The sequence below is a fragment of the Nuphar pumila genome, chromosome 8 (assembly GCF_984573655.1).
Source record: "Nuphar pumila chromosome 8, dmNupPumi1.hap1.1, whole genome shotgun sequence".
Lineage (NCBI taxonomy): Eukaryota > Viridiplantae > Streptophyta > Magnoliopsida > Nymphaeales > Nymphaeaceae > Nuphar > Nuphar pumila.
The window spans coordinates 123,320,882-123,340,771 of NC_143256.1; the positions used below are offsets into that span (position 1 = coordinate 123,320,882).

The 19,890-nt window shown below is 38.2% G+C and overlaps 2 protein-coding genes across 2 annotated transcripts; both read right to left on the bottom strand.

Moving 5' to 3' along the window:
• Nucleotides 1-7,667: 7,667 nt before the first annotated feature.
• On the bottom strand, nucleotides 7,668-10,462 carry LOC149830545 (anaerobic nitrite reductase HB2-like). Its single transcript, XM_090015483.1, has 4 exons — nucleotides 10,359-10,462; nucleotides 9,155-9,269; nucleotides 8,372-8,488; nucleotides 7,668-7,808 (listed from the first exon to the last, which is right to left on the bottom strand). The coding sequence occupies exons 1-4, from the start codon at nucleotides 10,460-10,462 to the stop codon at nucleotides 7,668-7,670; spliced, it is 477 nt and encodes a 158-aa protein (XP_089871609.1).
• Nucleotides 10,463-13,755: 3,293 nt separating this feature from the next.
• LOC149830546 (anaerobic nitrite reductase HB2-like) lies at nucleotides 13,756-16,510 on the bottom strand. Its single transcript, XM_090016595.1, has 4 exons — nucleotides 16,363-16,510; nucleotides 16,138-16,252; nucleotides 14,954-15,070; nucleotides 13,756-14,018 (listed from the first exon to the last, which is right to left on the bottom strand). Exons 1-4 carry the CDS (start codon nucleotides 16,464-16,466, stop codon nucleotides 13,878-13,880), a joined length of 477 nt encoding a protein of 158 aa, XP_089872721.1. The 5' UTR covers nucleotides 16,467-16,510; the 3' UTR covers nucleotides 13,756-13,877.
• Between the last annotated feature and the right edge of the window lie 3,380 nt (nucleotides 16,511-19,890).

The following is a 19,890-nucleotide window of genomic DNA, read 5'->3' on the forward strand; positions in this document are numbered from 1 at the left end:
CGGGTAACCTGACACAACATGGTTAACCCATTTAATAAACGGGCCGGGTCGGGCAAACGGGTTGGCGGGTTGGCGGGTCGGGTCGGGTTCGAGTAAACGGGTTGGCGGTCGGGTAAACGGGTTGGTGGGTCAGGTTCGGGTAAATGGGTTGACCTGCCCGCTTAACCCGTTTATTAAACGGGTCAGTTGGGTTGGCGGGTTGGCATACCCCTAACACAAACCCGACCCGTTTAATAAACGGGTTAGGCGTGTCGATCCGTTTACGACACGAACCCATTTAAGCCAAACCCGAACCCGGCTAAGAAGCGCCCGGCTAAGAAGTGGGTTGACGAGTCGTGTCAGATTTTGCCACCGCTACTCAAGGGTTTTACCAACCGGAGGCCGGTCACCTAGGAGGCTCCACGTGATTGGTAGGAGCTGTCATTGCACGTTTCTTGTGGTGCAAAATTGCAGGTTCAAATCCCATTGGTAGGTTGAATAATAACTGATCGGTCTACCTAACCTCAACTTGCCTTTCAAAAACAAAAAAAAAAAACTGAAAGGTCAGTCAATGGACTACTGGCAATAGGGCGGTTTCCATTTATATCTAACTATTAGTTGTCACTAAGAGATAATGCTAAAGTCACACACTGATTTAATTGATGAGCCACTGATCAGCTGAAAAAGCATTGATAGTCATGGGGATAACAAAACTATTGAATATCTAGCAAGCCTTTGGCCTCTGGTGGTAGGGATGGCAGTGGGGCGGTGCGGGGCGGGGGACAAGGTCTCCACCCCCGCCCCACCTCAAAATTTTATCCTCCACCCCCGCCTTCATCCCCGTTTCATGTCCTCCATCCCCGGTTCAAACGGGGATGAGGCGGGGCGGGGCAGGGCGGGGATATTGCGGGGAAAAGTGGTCGGGGCGGGGTTGGGGTGGGGACGGGGCGGGGCGGGGAAAAGTGCACGTCCACCCCTGCCTCCACCCCCGGACGGAGATGGATTTTAACCTTCGTCCCCGCCTCCATCCCCGTTTCATACCCTTCATCCCCGGTCCAAACGGGGCGAGGCGGGGCAGGGCCTCGCTTTCCCCCGGTCCACTGCCATCCCTATCTGGTGGCAACTTAGACATTTAATTTCCTGACTCTACAATGGATCCTATCACATAAACCCCACAAGGGATAGGCATTGCCATGGTCACAAATCTCGTTATCAGGATTTTCTTGCGAGAAAGGAAACTCTTGCAATAAATTAAAAGTTTTCTTAATTAAAAAAATATATAGAGAAAGAATCTTTATATTTAACTTTTGAAAAATATAAAAATATAAGAAGAAAATGACAATAAAAAGATATAAAAGCTAAAATATCACTTTAATAACGCCATAATATTGCAATAAAATATGATATTTTGAAAACATCCCGGTTTTTTTTAAAGATTGTACTAGTTTTTGAAAATCTGGCAGTACAAATGAGAGATTTTAAAAAAGTTTATGATATTTGTCACTATGAGTATTGCATTTATAACCTCGCCTAAACGTGTAGAAGTTTGTTTCTCAAGGGAATTATAGCAGCTAGAACTTTCCCAACTTTGATTAGGAAAACCCATAAAAGTGGATGGACTTTTATGGGTTTTCCATGGAACAAAAGTCTGACTCGCCTTGCGTGCCCGATTTGCGCAAAAGTCAGAGCATTAGGGGCTAATGTTCTTGGTGGAAGAAGCGCACTTAGCGGTGGTCACAACCGCCGCTAAATGCATTTTTTGATGGAAAAAAATGACGCTCTGCCGCTGATCTTTGTGTGATAACAGTGGACGAATTGCTCGTCCACTGTTACGGGTTACTCCTTCGACCTATTATTATGTGATAAAGACCACTTGTCTCATAGTGACTTCTTTGATCCCTATCATTCACCAATCATGCACAAGCTTCCAACAGACTTGACCTTAGAAGTCAAGCGTTATGCCTAACACCAACTAGATCCAGTTCTTGGATTATTAGCAAAAATCATGTTTTTGGATGCACTGTCTGCTTTATTACTAACCTATTCAAAATTTATTTTTTTCTAATATTCAAAGCATTATATAAAGATGAGAATGGAATCCACCACCTCCCAATTGAAAGCATGACAAGTGACCAATTGTCCAATAATTACATTATTTACAAAAATATACATAAAGGGCTTGTTTGACTATCGATATAAGTAGTAGGGATGTAAACAGGTCGGGTCTGGAACAGCTAAATACATGGGAGTCGGATCTGAAACAGCCCAAAGTTGCAAAATCTTCATCTTGGATCCAACCCATTTTCATTCCTCGGTGCAATTTATCATTGATCACTCTTTTCAACTCTTTTCAATGAGGTTACATGGAGAAAAGTTCTATTTTTTCTTCATGTAAAGTGAAAAGAGAATAACTACCCAAAAAAGGAGTTGATACCGCTTTGTGAAACTAGCCAATCACATGACAGCATTGCATGGGGCCCACATGAAATGTTGTCATTGGATGTGTCAAATAACCATGACACTTAGGGCACCTTTGGAAGAGAGAAAAACTTTCATGGAAAAGAAAGTTTTGCCTATGAGAGTTTTTGATATGAGAAGTTTTCAAAAAAAGAAAGTTTTGCCTATGAGAGTTTTTGATATGAGAAGTTTTCAAAAAAAGAAAGTTTTTTTTTCCTATGTAGCATGCCAAAAACAGAATGAAAAATGTGAAAAATGAAAGAGAGGAGGGTGATAGTGGTGGGTGGTGGTGATGGTGAAATGTGGTGAGATGGGTGGTGGGGAGTGTAGAATTAAATTTTCTTTTGGTAGGAAGCATTTCTCCACCACCTCTCATGGATAAATGTTTTCTACCAAAAATGTACTTTTTACAAAAAATTCTCTCAGCTAAAAAGTCTCACTAGTTTGGAAAGGTCAGAAAATTCATAAGAATTTTCCATTTTGCATCACTTTTTCTGCATCTTTCTCGCTTCCAAATGTGCCCTTAGCCGCTCTCTGAATCCTCCCTCAAAATAAACTTTTGATGTCATCAAACACAACCCAAAACACATTGGAACTGATTTAGAATTAAACACCCTTTCTTCATGCTTGGCTCCTTTTTAGCCCGTATGAGCTGCTTGCAACTCGCTCATCCAGAATGAACAAGTGCTAAGCAAGCTGAAATGTGAGGCTCAATTTGTTTGCTAGCCTGTAATCGGATTGGATGCGGCTAGTACCATATTTGATTAATAGGATGTTGGCTAAATGGATTTGAATTTGCATACCAGATTCATTTTTTACATGTAAACAGATTCGGATATCCATCAAATTCAGATACTTTTGTAATTGCGTAGCAAAAAATTAAAAAGCTTTTAAATGTGGGGGGGACGAAATGAGGGTAGAGATGTCAACACGTCAGATGTTATCTAATATGGGACCGAAATTCAAGTATGAATAGTTGGATATTTGGTAACTGAAATAAAATCCAATTAATAATTGGATTCAAATTCATTACTACCAAATCCGATGGATATCTGATTCCGACGGATTTCTAAATCAGGGTTACAGGTAATTAGTTGAAGTGGTTATCAACTTTTTTTCATCTAAATTCAAATCCAAATCCGGCTCTGAACCCAATTAACCTGATTTGGTATGAGCAGCATCGGAGCCTAATCGGGATGGTTTACATCCTCAAATGGGGACCCGATGCAGACCGATCCAACCGACATGAAAGGAAGAGAAAGGACAAGAATTAGAATTCAAACAAAGTCCTAGGCCCATGACTAACCACTTAGCAGGTTTAGTAGGATTGTAAGGATGGAGTAATGGTGGTCCCACAGGTGGGACCCATCCCCCACACAATCACCAATATATGCTCAATAACACTTTTTGCAAAGCTCAAAGAAAGTACCTTTTGACACCATTCTTAGAGGCAGAACCTTTCTTAGTTTGTCTTTTTACAATGGTACATATTTCCATTAAAGCCAAATAAATTATATATATTTATCTTTTGTCGCGACATAGGGCAATCTAAAGATTTGCAATTTCGTCGTCCTAAGAAGCGTAGCCAAGAATTGTCCTCATGGATCGTCACTGTATTTCCTTTAAATTCGCCAACCCCAATTGTTTTGGGATAAGGCGTAGTAGTAGTTGTTGTTGTTACTTGGATCTCTATTCTGCGGAGCAGGGACTCTCCTCAAGACATCAAAATTTGTAACACCCAAGGGGTTTGATGCGGCAGGATTGGGCCTAGACAGTTTGACGGGTACTCTAGGTTCAAACCAGATGGGCATCACCCCCTGCATAAGCCGAAGCTTGGCGACTCCCTGGGGTCAAGGAATAAGCCCTTAGAGTTTTATGCCGACATGAACAAAGACCGTAAGTACGTCAGGCTGAGCCAGCACGACTAGGTCTCTATGCCCGAGGCAGTTTCTCCAAGTAAAAAAAAAAAAGAGATCAAAAATTATGCATGCTTGGGTCATTATGAAAATGAGCCTTCTGCTCATCTGAAAATAGTAACCGTCCGTTATGCATTTTGGATGAATGCCATGTGTTACCTCACTTTTCCATTAACGGCATCAAATGTTAACTTTTGAATGTTAAAAAAAAAAAAAAAAGTACGGACCAGCCTTTATCCATTTTAGGCACGTATTCATCAAGCAAAAAATAGCAAAAGTTTAATTTTGCTTTTGTCCTCTGTATTGTCTTGTCTACAATAGGATGTACAAAAATGAGGATCAAGGCAATAAAATAAAAAATACAACAAAACCCAAAATATCATCTTAATTTCTCGAATAAACTCTACTTCACAGCTAATCGCAGAAAGCAAAGGTCAAAACGAAAACACAAACCAAACCTTAAAAAAGAAACACTGATTCAGAACCAAATCACAACAAGGCAATCTATGAACAACAAAAAAAGAAAGAAAAAAAATCATTACGTGCCTTTGATCTGAAAATCACGATCAGCCCAAAACTGTGACAAGCATAACCAACAAAAAAAAAGAAAAAAATCCCAAATCACAAAATTTTCATTTCTTTACACCAAAAACACTAATTTCCCCCAAAGACACTAAAGATCACACTCAAAGAAGGGGCAAAACAAATATAAATTCTTTTTTTCTCATAAAATGGACTCACATCAAAATCACGTCAAATTTCAACATCTTTCGATCAAAATCTTTTCGACGGCTGAAATCCGACAGAGAGAGAAAGTGACGTCTCTGTGTTGAAATCTATAACAACATGAAAGAATATTCTCAATCACAGATAACAGTTTTCAAGATCATCACTTATCTCGAAGGACAGTTGTGATCCTCAATATTATTGTCTATCAATCACTCATCTTTGTCCCATCCTTATTAGTTTCCATATTAGTTGTGGATAAAGATTATTTATCTAAATCATGTAACTCTATAAATATGTGAGTTGTGAGATTGAATAAAAAAAAAAGCGGGTGTGAAAGTTTTTTCCTTTAGATGTAGGTCTTTGGCCGAACCACGTATATTTGGTGTTTATTTCTTTCTCTTTCTTATATTTTGATTTTATTTGTATTTAATTCTTGTTTTATTTTTCAACATAGTATCAGAGCAATATTAGATTCATCTTCATCAACTTAAAGTCGGCAATATTTTTTCTATCGACAAGTTCGTAATACAATCTTTACACTATGCATCTTTCAACGATTTTGGTTCAAATTGTAGCATGTTTGATCATCATTGGAACATTGTTGTGTTTAATCATCTCTATTAATTCTAGCATATATTTTTATATTTTTAAGTTGAGAGTTCTCTTCATTCACTATCCAACTTTGAAGGGGTGCATTGAAATTTATAACAATATAGAAATATATTCTCAATCACATATGACAGTGTTCAAGATCATCGCTTATCTAGAAGGAAAATTGCGGTCTCCAAGATTATTGCCTATCCGTCACTCATCCTTATCTCATCATAATAATTTTTTATATTAGTTGTAAATAAAGATTATTTATCAAGATTATGTACTTGTATAAATATGTGAGTTGAAAGATGAAAAAAAAAGAAAGAAATAGAGTGTGAGAGCGCTTTTTCGTGAATATAGGTCTTTGACCAAATCACTTATATTTGGTGTGTTTTATTTATTTCTCTTTCTTATATTCTAATTTTATTTGTATTTAATTCTTATTTTATTTTTCAACACTCTTTGATCCAAAATGGCATGAGAGAGAGAGATTCCCCTCCTTTTTTTACTTAGCTTATGACCTGCTACCACTCCTTTTTTTGTTTCTCATTTTTTACCAAAAAATCCTTTTCAAAATCTTCTGAATTTCAAGATTTATGAAAAATTTTAAAAAATGCAAGATTTATGATTTTTTTCAAAATCTCCTGAATTTAAAAAAAAATGCAAGATTTATGAAAAATTTCAAAATCTCCTGAATTTTTTGCCTTCGGAGATTTTTCCGATTTTTAACTTTTGTCACTATGCTTCCTACTTTCCAATCCTTTTCATCACTCGTGAAATGCTGATATCAGCACTTTTGGTGGGCCCCACTCCTTTTTAAATGAATGGTGGCGATCGAAGTGATGGGTGGTGACAATTTTAAAACGCACAATTTTTTTTTTGTGTTCTGTCAAATCACCTGACCTGTCCTCACTACAAATTAATAGAGCTGAATGGAACTTTGGATTGTTCTTTTCTACCATCAAAATGATTTATCCCTTGAACTTTGGATTAGGTTGCAAACGGATCGGATCTTTATTGTCTAGGAACGGCCAACAAAAATGTGGGTTGATATGGATCAGAAAAGCAGGTTCTGTTTAATAAACAGATTGGATTCATAACAAGTGTTTTCAGGTTCAGTCAGATCCAGGTTGGACTTGGATAAAACAAACAGGGTCCTAACTAGCATCCTAAACACTTTGAATAATAAAGAAAAACAATCTAAACACTTCTAAAGGCATGCCCTTAGTTTGAGTTACGGATCACAACAAAAGTTTGATGGTAGATTAAATACGGACTTGTATTTGTAATAAACAGGCAAAAGAAACTTGGATCCAACTGCATCTGATCCGATAAACACATCCTAGCAGACCATCTAATCATGTCTGTAGGAGGACTTATCATTCTGTCAGGATTCATGAATGCCGCCACTATAGCCCCAACTGCGGAAATTGTTGAATGCCGCCAATGGAAGTTACAGCGACAGTTATACTTGCCACCGTAGTTTTGATAACTGCCACTAATACCAACAGTGACAGCACCTACAAGGGCATGCACCATACTGCCACTATTTGATTTAGTGGCAGTTATGCAAGGCTATATAGCACAGTTATGACTGCGCTATAGATGCCTTTTGTTGTAGTATCAGCCATTAATTGACAACCCAAAGTTCTAATCCAATTGGTGGAAATCAAATTATGTAGCATTCCAAGGGTGTGCGTGGATTTGTGCATTTGGGTAGACTTGAAACATGATGCCATCAATTTTTTTTTTAATTTTCACCAGCTTTTAATTAGATTTTTTTTTTTGTATAGAATTGGATTCCAATTCCACCCAATTCCACAAATCCAAACATGCTCTAAAGGCATAAGCAAAGGAAATGAAGCATGAATTTCACAAATGCATGAAAGCGCCCAACTATTTTATTCAACTAGAGGCAATCACTCAACCAAGGTTTTGTTGGAAAGTATTACATAACTCATGGCCCCCAAACATCAGAATGGATCAATTAATCTAAGTGGATTGGATCTTTATCTCAGCTTTGATAGCAGAAGCTAGTTGGTCGTATGCTTCACCCCATGCAAGCCCCATCTCTTCACTCCATTTTGCTCCAACGGCTTCTTTGGTAACCCTCAAGAAAGCCACCTTCACCACCTTTCAATAATGAACAAGAGATAATTAATATTTAGTGACAATGCAAATTTGCATGTAGTAGTGGCTTACAAATCATTTTACTTTATTTTTCTTTTCTGAAACATCATTTTTTCAAGAGGTAAGTCCATGAAGTTAATTTTATGCTGACAGGACAACGGCCGCAAGTATTACAGGCAGAGCCAGAGTGGCTAGGTCTTTGATCCTAAAATCAGGAAAAACCTTTCACTCACTGGCTCACAAGCTCATTGGTGTAAAACCCTTAGGTCTCCCTTGCCTACTAGGGAGTACACCTAGCTTTGATCTTGAGGCAGATGCCCAGGATGGTTGTGAGGGTGCTGAGATGAAGGCGCTGGATCAAACCCCACTAGTGCATGGGGCTGTCCGTAGCTTTCAGCTGTGGGCCACGTAAGGCAGGGTGGTCATGCGGCCCCACCTGGGGTTTTGCTTGCATGGCTGAGGGTTCCTCACCATAAAAAAAATGAAACTTGTAATCTCCATTCAGCTTGATGACATTTCTTATAAAAAAAACATAATCATTGAGTGTCTTGTTGGTGCATGCTTACCTCAAAATGAGCTTCTTGGACACCCTTTTTCAGATGGACTAAGCCCAAGTTCTCGAGTGTATTTCCCACACCCACAACCTTGCCTTTCTCACGAAGCTGAGTAGCTGATTCACAGGTCTAATAGACACCATGCAAACCATGTTTCAATTATTCAATCAATCAGCCATCCAATATACAAAATAAAAACCAGAACTATATAAACAAGATATATAACATGAAGTTACTATATTATAGGCTTGACTAGTGTAGGTTACAATGGGTATTCCTTTATGAAGATAAAGATTTTTTTTATCCCCCGGGCCTAAATGTTGGTTTTGTTTCTCAAAATCAATAATAACAGTTGCAATTTGAAAATTTTTAGCAGGAAATGCAAAAAATAAACTGATAACTTTGGTTATACACTCATAAATAGGCACTCTCCCTCTACTGCATAAGCACACACGCACAAAGGACAGGTCATCCTAACCATCCACCGCTAGGAATCGACTGTTGGATCATACTTTTTTCGATAAAAAAAATATGATTTTATGAGCTTTAGAATTTATAAAAATTTTAGAACATTGATTTTTGAATTCTTATAAAATCCTGTTCACATGTTCATAATTGGATGACTCAAAAGCCGATTTCTACTAAACCAACCATGTAGATCACATCTATAAGGTCAGTTTTTCAAAAAAAGTCTCAAAGAATGAATCTCACTCTCTCTCTCTCTCTCACACAGACACACACACACACACACACACACACACACATATATATATATATATATTGTTACATGCTTACCAAGGTGAAAACCTTCTTAACATGAGATCTGAACTGAGGGTTGTTTTGGGGCATCCCATTTGAGTCCTTGAGAAAGTAGAACATGTGTTTGCTCTCAGGTAACATTTCTCCAACACTTGCTCATCCACAAACATCATCCAACAGATATATTAGTAATTAGTGACACAAATAGCATCCACTATCACAAAAACAAATTAAGGCTCAACAAGAGAGGAGATCCAGTGATCGGATACAGTGCCTTGCAAGGTACTTGGTCCAGTTACTGAATGCCATCCGATCATTGGGAGGGAGGCAAGTCAGGATTAGGACTGACAATCAAACGAACCGATCAGTTCATGACTCAGCTCGGTTAGGCTCGTCGTGAATTCATTCATTGGTGAGTTGAACCATGAGCAGCTCATTTAACTTGTACGAGTCGAGTCGGGCTTGGCTTAGGATAGCTCGTATATATAGATAATACATATATTTTATGTATAATAAATATTTTAAGTGTAAGATATAAAAAGAAGAATGCATAAAATATATATACAAAGAGAAAGATGCATAAAAAATCTATGCATAAAATATGAACTATTAAGTGTAATATATATATATATATATATATTTAAGTATAATATATAAAAAATTGTATATATTTCAAGTATAAATAACATGAAATGTTTTTACTTCTGTTTGGCTTGTCTCGTTCAAGAACGATCTGAGCTCGAGCTTGACTTGTCTAAACAGGAACACGAGCTGAGTGATGAGATCAATCCACTGATAAACGAGCCTAGCACAAACATGCCATGTTCGGTTCATTCAGCCCTTTACCAACCCTAGTCAGCATCTCTGTGACAAATATCGCAAGATTAATAAAAACTCTCGCTTGAAATTGCCTGAAAGTTTAAAACGGCAATTTCTCGAGAGATTTCAAACTGTGACAAATATCACGATATTTACGGTTTTAGCAGATACTTATAGTGAAAACCTTCAAGATTTTTATTTTTAAGTGAAATATTGCCAAGATTTTGCGAAAAAATATGAGATTTATGAAAATTTTCAAAATCACCCTAGTTTTTGACTCCCGAGATTTTGCCGTTTTTAACTTTTGTCACACTATGGTCAGCATGTGTTGTCCCATCCAGTCATTGGTCCGAGTATCTTGCAGATCATCCGATCTGCTCTCGATCAACGTACGATTGCTTAGTAGGAGAGTTCTACTTACATGGAGAACATTTTGAGGCCAAGCTCCTGAACATTGGGCTTCATCATCTCCCATGATTCCTTCACCAAGGCATCCTGCCTTTCACTGAAACCAATCGATCCCATGATAACGATGAGGATGGTGCCTCGCTCAACTCACAACAAAGAAGAAGAAGATACACTATCAGCATGTTAGTGTGCACTATAAATAGAAACTCAAGTCTAATAAAAAACAGACTTCCTCATTAACTGCCTCATGTTACATCCTGCCCAAGTCAGTATAAACCAGCATGGGCCCTCTAGCCTTAACCCCAACCAGCTTATTGAGAAAAAAGAGGAAAAAATTTCATCTAAGGACATTGTTCTTGCCCCTAATCTGAAAAAAATACCTGATGTTTTTGGATTTGTTGATATACTCCTCTGTTTTTCTAGAAACTGTCAAGCAGGTGGTGCCTTTGAGCTTTCTGGGGTTGTCCTTCAGAGTTAAAAAAAAAATGCATATTTTACCCTCACAGAAAAATGAAGGGTAGGCCATTAAGGAGTGAGCAACAGGCCAAGTGGCCTGATGGGCCAAGCCGACCCGGCCCACCATGGACCGGGTTTGGGTCAAGGTTTTAGGTTCGGGCTCATTAGTTATCGTGCCAAAACCCAGCCCATTATATACGTGGGCTAGGATCGTTCTGGCACGCGGGCTACGGGGCCTGAGCTATTTATTAATTATTAATAATATAAAAATAAAAATTTAATTAATTGCATAGTAACTTCATAATTATTTATTTTTTATTTTTACTCAAAGAAACTGCTTCAAGCGCAAAGACCTAGCCGCACTGGCTCAGCCTACTGTACTACGGTCTCTGTCCATGTTGGTGTAAAACTCCGAGGACGTACCCCTTAGTCCTAGGGAATCACCAAGCTTCGTCTTACACAGAGGTGACCACTAGATTTGAATCTAGATTGCCCCGTCAAACGGTTTAGGCCCCATCCCACTAGGCCAAACCCCATGGGTCTAACTTGATAACTATTATTATTTACCTAATGAGTTGGCATTAGTTTTATGAAAACTAAAAAGATAATTAGTTGGGTACATGAGAACTTGCTAATTATTTATTATTTACCTAATTAGTTGGGTTTGGGCTGGGACGGGCTCAACCCGCTCCACATTTGTCCATCTGGCCGGGTCATGGGTTGCTCTTCAAACCTGAGTTCATTAAGAACCGAGCCAATGCACAACTCGCTAGTAAACAGGCCGGGCGCGGGCCCAGCTCTAAACGGCCTGAGCCTGCCTTATGCCCAACCCTAAGGCCATTTAGTCATGAGGGTATTATTCTTATTTGACTCAATTTAACTGAGATTTAACGTGAGTTAATGGCAAATTATAAGAGCTGGTGAAAACCGGGGCCTATGTCAGCAAATTCAGAAACTTGAGGCTCTTTTTTTAGATTTAAGGCAAAAGCTAATCCCCTAAATGGAATTTTCTCAAAAGTTATTTTATGATTACCACTACCATTTAATTTTTTTTGAGTTGCCATTCTTGTCCTTTCACCTGGTTTTCCTTGCATTCTTGCCCCATGTCAATTGTAAATCACCCTCCTCATTTAAGATCTCAGGGGCTTGCATGAAGGAAATATCTCTGACAAAGGTGTCTGAATGAATATCCAAACAAAGGCACTACTCCTGAGAAATTAATTTATATATTATTCCTTAATTACTATATTCCTAGGGTTGCGTCCTCCCCAAGTTCAATGATATGTTTTTGTCCTAAACAGGCCCCTAGTTTGTTTATAAAGTAATTGCTCAAGGTGCTGCGTGCTTCTACCCACAGTGGAAATTATCGGCGATATTTTGAAGATACCATGAAAAACACGTTGCCGTTTTAAACAGTCAAAATATCACAGTATTTTCAAAATATCATGACAATATCATTTTTAATGAAAATATGACGATGTTATCAGTATGTTTACTTTTGTCAAAGGCCGTTTTATGGGAAAATGGGTTGTTTTAGTTTTTTACTTTTTTTTTCCAAAATTTGTGGTTTTTTGTTGTGTTTAATATTTTAATTTAGTTATTTTTTGTCGACATTTTTTCTGATAAAATGCAAGGAAATAAAAATCTTTCAATTTCTCATGAGATTTTTACTAGCATTATTTTCCCATTTCAAGCTTTTCTCACTATGCTATCACCTCGGTAGAACCATCTTGGGTGGTTGGGTGTAGGGCCACCAATAAAATTTATTGTTTGTGAAATAAGGGTTAATGTTTGGTGCTATTGAAGATAGGGATGGCAGTGGACCTGGGGAAAACCGGGCCCGCCCCATCTCGTCTCGTTTGGACCTGAGATGGAGGACATGAAATGGGGATGAAGGTTAAAATCAAAGCCCGCATACGGGGATGGATTTACGCTTTCCCCCACCCCCATCACCATCTGATCCTCGCCTTGCCCCACCCCCGTCCCGACCCGAATCCTTCTTTAGGGATGACAATGGATCGGGATGGAGGACATGAAACGGGGATGAAGGTTAAAATCAAAACCCGTGCGGGGATGGAGGTCTGGATTTTGAGACGGGGCAGGGGTGGAGACCTTGTCCCCTGCCCCAGTCCGCTGCCATCCTTAATTGAAGAGACTAAATTATATAGAACTATTGAGTGGAGTGGTTGTGAGGGTGCTGAGATGAAGGCACTAGATCAAATCCCACTGGCGCTCGGGTGTAGCGGTAGCTTTTGGAGGTGGGCTATAGAATGTAGGTTGGTCATGGGGCCCCACCCAAGGTTTTTTCTTGCTTCAGAGAGGGTTCTTAGTCATAAAATAAAAGAAAGGAGGTGGACCGAAATCCAGCAAAGTGTGACCTTGGTTTAACAATATAAATCTTGGGACACAGCCAGGATATTATATGTACATGGATCCAAAATAAATTATACTAGGTCAGAATAAAAAAAAAAGAAAAAATTGGACCCTACCACATATAGCCATGTAAATTGGTACTGTCAGACAAACCAGTCATGTCAGTACTAGTGGGATGCTAAAGGTTCAGATATAAGTTGGCTATCCGATTGAATCTGAATCCAGTTAATCAGATTGGGTAGAATATCTGATTGGATCTGAATCCAGTTAGTCGGATTTGGTAAAACAAGCAAGATCTGATTTGGATTCAATATAGAGTATTACATCTGAATTTGAATATGAACCCGAACCAAATTTGAATCTATGGGTATCTGAATCCAAATACATGTAAAAGTTGCATCCAATTAGTTAGTTAATCTAGTCAGATCCATATTTGGAATTGGTTTTTCCCATCTGAATCTGACTAAATAAATATCTGACTAGGCAATATCCAATTAGGTAAGAATAGACCCAAGCACATAGCACATTTTTGTGGACCCCACTCAAAACAGTGCCATGAGTGGCAATCAGATATGAAACGATGAAGACAATCTATGACTTCAAAACTAAAGGCATTCATACATTCCACAAACGTCGTTCCAAGATAATTTAGACTAATTAAACAAAGATTTTATTCTACATAACCCCAAATGGATCCATCAATCTAAGTGGATTGGATCTTCATCTCAGCTTTGATGGCAGAAGCCAGTTGGTCATATGCTTCACCCCATGCAAGCCTCATCTCTTCACTCCATTTTGCTCCAACTGCTTCTTTGACAACCCTCAAGAAAGCCACCTTCACAGCCTTTTTCAATAGAAAAAGAAGCAAAAAATAAATAAATAAACAAGAAAAAAGAAACATTTAGGGTAGTAGTATTTAGTCTCCTTAATTATAAGATGCATGCATATATAGATGCGGTTAAGATATCATTTCCTATCACAATCAAATGATATGATAAACAAGTTTTATAGATAGAGAATGGATTGATCTTATTGGGTATGGGCCATCTTTTTAGGAGGACCCAAATGTGAATCAGGATCCAAATCGGATATGTGACTATGGATTGTGATCCAGGCCATATTTTGATCGAGCTATCCGATACCCTATAATATGGCCTTGAACTAATTGGACTTATTATTTTAATAACAGAAAGCACAGGCCAGGCTTGGTCTATTGAGGTCTAAACTCAATATCGCCTACATTGCCTAATCTGGATCTGGGTCCTGATTAAAACCTTATAAGACTGAAAAAAATCAATAGAAAGCTTATACAAGCTAGTTTTTAGTTGACTTTGGGTTTCATGGTCCAGTTAGACCAGATCTGAATCCAATCCAAAATGTCTAACCTGGACCTTTTTTGATATTTACAAGGACAAACCACCCCGAGAGATATAGCCGTGCTGGCTTTGCCTGCTGTAGTTAAGGTCGTTGTCCTCACAGAGTAAAACTCTGAGGGCTTACCCTTTGCCCCCAGGGAGTTTCCACGCTTTGGCTTGCGCAAGGAGTGACACCCATGAAAACTGAACCTAGACCACCTGCCTAGTGGCCTATATCCCATCCCACCATGCCAAAACATATATAGTATGACCCCAATATAAGCCTATAACATCATAAAAAATTGCAATAAGTTTTACTAATCACACATGTTCCTTGAACAAAAAAAGGTTTTGCTGATCACATCATTACTCTTTGTAAAATCTTTTTATTTCAATGAATTTTCCAGCTTCAATTGGCACTTGCCTCAAAGTGAGCATCTTGGACACCCTTTTTCAGATGGATTGAGCCCATTTTCTTGAGTGTACTTCCTACAGCCACAGCCTTGCCTTGTTCACGAAGTTGAGCAGCCGATTCACAGGTCTACAGTGAATAATAACGTTATAATTCAGTTAAATTCAATGAAACAACCAGCCAACATGCAGCACACAAGGTAATACCACTGCACTTATAGAATTGATCAACGGATATGAGAGAAATATTTTGAATATTCAAGCATAATGTGCAACTCATTTGAGGGTGAGTTACCAATTTTTCTTGTTTATCTTTTATTAAAACAAAATGTATAAATGGAGAGCAAATAATGGGGTCATGTTGACTTAAAAATTAGAGCAGTGATATGACAGCAAGCAATGAGTCCTAAAAGCAACCCTATGTTGTTATACTGGCATAGTAGAAAACAGGGAATTTTGGTATTGACAATAATTTTAGACATGGGTCATCTCCAAAAAATTAAAAATAAAAAAAGATATGGAGGTCTCAGGTGAAGAGCTGAAAACTGAAAACCTTACTATCCAGATTTCCAAACTAAACTTTGTTACATCATTTTCCTTAAAATTGAGAGGATGTACCTAAGTTTAAGTTGGAAACCATGATGTAAAATGTTAATATTGAGCGTATGAGCTTATAAAACTGCAGTATAAAGCTAGCAAGAGAGAGAAAGAGACTTCTGTCCGCTCAGCTTTCTCATAAACGTCCCTTCATATGGACAGGGATTTTCACATTAATAGAGGAAGATGGTGGGAAAAACCAGAACCCACTTGTGCCATCCACCATGATATTTTTATTTTTTCACGAAGGACGAGAAAACCTGCACCCTCTCGGGATCAGAGACCTAGTCGCACTGGCAGTCTACATATTTACGGTAGCTTTCCCGATGCGCAGCGCACCTTTGCCCCCCAAGGGAGTCACTCAGCTTTGGTTGAGCAAGGGATAAGCAAGGTATCCTTTGCCCTCATTAATGTAAGAGGTTTGCTACTCAATATGAATGAAATCCCTTCTACTGCACCAAACCCCTTGGGGCTTAGCACCATGATACTTAAATGTTTGCTTTTATAAATGGGGAAAGGGAAGAGAAAGAATGCAAACTCACTATTTTTCATTAAAACTACATTAGAAAAACAGGCATATAATGTTAGTGGAATGCTTACCATGGTGAAGACTTTAACAACATGAGACCTAAGCTTAGGATTGTTTTGGGGAGAAACATTGGGATCCTTGATAAAGTAGAACATGCCTCCAGCCTCAGGTATCATCTCCCCAACTCTGATTCATCCATCACCAAAACCATGAAGCATTTCAGCTAATTAAAATCCACAATATGAACATCCCTTATCACAAAAGAATGTTCAATACCTATAAGAGTTTTTACTTACAAGGCAAACATCTTGAGACCTAGCTCTTGGACATGGGGCTTCATCATTTCCCATGATTCCTTCACTAAGGCCTCTTGCTCTGCACTGAAACCAATCGATGCCATGATGATGTGATGATGGCTTACTAAACTCACAAGAAAGAAGAAGAGAAGATAGACAATTATCTTACTCATGTACAGTATAAATACATGCAGAGTGCTTTCATTTTCAATGCCACCTACATCAGTTCTTTGACAAGTTTCATTTTTTAATTTATTTACAGAGTTTGATATAGCAGTCCAAACATTAAAAATATCAATGTCTCTATCGCTACATTACATTTTCAGAATTGTCCTCCCCATTGAGGTTTACTTCCATTATTGTCCAGGGCACAATGCAAGTCAGCCAACCTACTTAGTGCAAACACCAAGGTGGAAGGGAAGATTTTGGTCACAGGTGTCCCCAAGTGATTACCTAAAGAGGGCATTCTTATGTAATATGTGGGCATAACTGGATTCCTAGGGTTACTTCCTCCCCAAGTTCCATCAATTAACCTTTAGTGATTCCACATTCAATGCAATCTTCTTGGTTGGTTGTGTTGGTATACCCCTAATAATAGTCATGGCCAACTTGCAAGTTCTGTATAAGCATGCAATATCAAGAGAGACTGGCTTTTGCAAAAATTGGAAGTACTTACCTAGGTAAAGTCCAGACACAGACAAACAGGGGCTCTGCTTGTTGTTTGGTAGGAGGACTTAGTGCACAATCAAACCCTAATTGTACGACTGTATAACTGGTGAGGGTCTGCCTCAATGTTGTAAGTATCGGCCGATACTTATTGTATCAGCAGAAAATCGATATGCTTCATCCCTGAATCGACAATTTTTAACTAAATATAAAAATATTTAAAATTAATTTTAAATATTAATTTAATGGCTTTAACACAGGTTCTGATTGGCACGTAATATTTTTTAATTATTTTTTGGCTGATTCAGAACGATTCACTTGAGAATTGGTATGGGTCGATTCACCTGAATCGTTCGCCAAACGATACAGGGTCGATAGCATTGGTAACCTCAGCTTATCTATAAATAAAAAGCAGTATGTGATCATTGTTGGCGTTACCTGAAACAACATACACAGAAAGCGTACCTGCAAGTATATCTGTTGACACCATAGAGTGTGTGTGCGGATATTCGACGTTCTCCTCATCCGGTTGATGCCCACTATGAGCCCAGGCCTTAGGTCGACGATAGGACCCTGTACCACGTAAACCGGAATATGAAATTTGGGTAGGCTATTGCCATGAATCTCTCATCAACTTCGTAGCAGCCAACTCCCTTATATAATGGGGAAAGAGGCAGTTACGTACGTAACTGCCACCCACTATTTTCCCATTATGTGGTCCACTAATGGTGTCAAACTAGGTCACCCAAATGGGTTGGACCCAGATCTGTTATGTTCAACATTCTCCCACTTGATCCATTGACACCAAAAATGCACTAAATTGAGGTTTATACCGTTATCTCGATTTAATTCTTCATATGAGTTCACATGCTATCCTTTATCACAAGAATGAATCATAGGAGTCATAAACACTCTTTTATGAAATGTCATATTCTCATGTACTGTACTATAATTCACCTTCAGTGCTTAAGCATGTTGAAATTACCTTTATGAATAGGTTGGTCTCTTACCTATTCTTTTTTTTGGTCCTTTAATATTGTTATTATGCTATTCTCTCTAAGCTATATGAGAGATCCATTATGCAAAATCAACAATTTACAAAGTCATAGAGAATCAAATGTGATCACATAATGTATTGTCATACATAAGAAAGAATAAAAAAGACTCATCCTCTTTACATGTTGGGAATACAATCCCGGTACTAGCCCTTTAGTAAGAGGATCTAGAGTCATTTCCTTCATCCCAGTTGTATCAATACATACCAGATGATTCTCAGTCCTTTCATTAACAACAAAGTATTTTAACTCTATGTGTCGACACGAGATCGAGCTCTTGTCGTTATTTGAAAAGGACATGGCTACTTCATTATCACAAAAGATCTTTAGTGGTTTCTCAATAGAACCCAAGATCCTTAATAAAGTTTCTTATCCAAATGACCTGAGATAAAACCTTGTATAAAATTAATAATTTCAGTCCCAATGGATTTCACAAATTCCTTCATTGTTCTGTGAGAGATAACACCTCGAATATTCAGAGCCACTCAAGATTGCAAAAGCAATAGGCTAAGATTATTCGAATACTCTCACTTCTCATGGACATTATTTTGAGCATTCCCACTTCTCATAGACAACCTTCAAAATGGTTGTTCTATTTTCCGTATGAATGGGAGGTAAATCACTCTATACGCGATTTATATTGAAAAGGTAAATATGAGACCCTTTATTATTCACCTTTTTTTAGACAAGTATAGTTGAGTCATTATCGTTCCACTTTGGTGGAAACGACAATACTGATAGTTGTTTCGTCTCTTCAATTATCAAGGAATTGACTTCAGTTGATGAAACTAGCAGATCATGTGACTAGAGGCAATTCAGCATTGTACCTTTAGGTACAAATATGCTTCATGGGCTGAAATACACATCTATTATAACACCTTATGTGAATTTGGAACACAACAACTTACCTTTGGGTAGAATCATTGTTTCATAAACTCACACACAATCATAATAACGAATCTTAAAATGGTTCAAAAAATTCTTAATCAATACGACTCAGATCACTTTAGTGATAACATGAATCGGTCAATAAAGATCTTTTACCGAAAATATATTCGTATTATGAAGCATGCCCATACATATATATTTTAATGCTTGTATATTCATGACAAAATATACTTTATATCAAAAAATACAAGTTCATGCTTCAACCTATATGCATATACTAATTTTGATAATAAAATATCATGAATTTAGTCATAATTCATGCTCAATGTTTAAAACCATCATGCATGACTTAACAAACATGAAACACATAAATTAATATGCACAAGCATGCTTTCTATACAATAAACACTTTATAAAGCATGAAAAATAACTAAAACAAGCTCATATAGGTAAAACTCAGAGTCCTCAAGCAGAAAACAATCTTATATGACCCCGAACCGGTCTGAAAATACTCTGAATCGGTTTGAAACGACCCCGAACCGGTCATCCAAAGGTCCAAACCTATTTTGAACCTTATGAACTGGTGTCAAGTATAAACAAAAGTTCATAAAAACCCTATAAATGTATGCTAAAATCCCTGTATCTTTTAATATTTATGAAAATAGGATCTTGGCATCTCGAAACCAGTGAGAAACTGGAAGGAACTAGTCAAAAAATGCTCTGAACCGGTCCCCAAAGGGGCCAAATCAGTCCCTGATCCGGTTCAGGCCAAATAGTGTTTGGACCCTGACTGAATCCGGGTCAGACCCGACTTGAATTGGATTCGGGTCGGACCTGACTTTAACTGGATCTGGCTTAAACTGGATCCGGGTCGGACCCAACTTGAACTAGATCCGAGTCAGACCCAACTTTAACTGGA

Bases quoted from the DNA above. Each gene is read 5' to 3' on its own strand.
- LOC149830545 (XM_090015483.1), bottom strand. From the start codon at position 10,462: ATGGGATCGATTGGTTTCAGTGAAAGGCAGGATGCCTTGGTGAAGGAA. The intron at 9,270-10,358 runs GTAAGTAGAACT...TGGATGAGCAAG, and splicing joins GGCCTCAAAATGTTCTCCAT to TGTTGGAGAAATGTTACCTG. The intron at 8,489-9,154 runs GTAAGCATGTAA...GGTGTCTATTAG, and splicing joins TTAAGAAGGTTTTCACCTTG to ACCTGTGAATCAGCTACTCA.
- LOC149830546 (XM_090016595.1), bottom strand. From the start codon at position 16,466: ATGGCATCGATTGGTTTCAGTGCAGAGCAAGAGGCCTTAGTGAAGGAA. The intron at 16,253-16,362 runs GTAAGTAAAAAC...TGGATGAATCAG, and splicing joins GGTCTCAAGATGTTTGCCTT to AGTTGGGGAGATGATACCTG. The intron at 14,019-14,953 runs GCAAGTGCCAAT...CTATTGAAAAAG, and splicing joins TCCAAGATGCTCACTTTGAG to GCTGTGAAGGTGGCTTTCTT.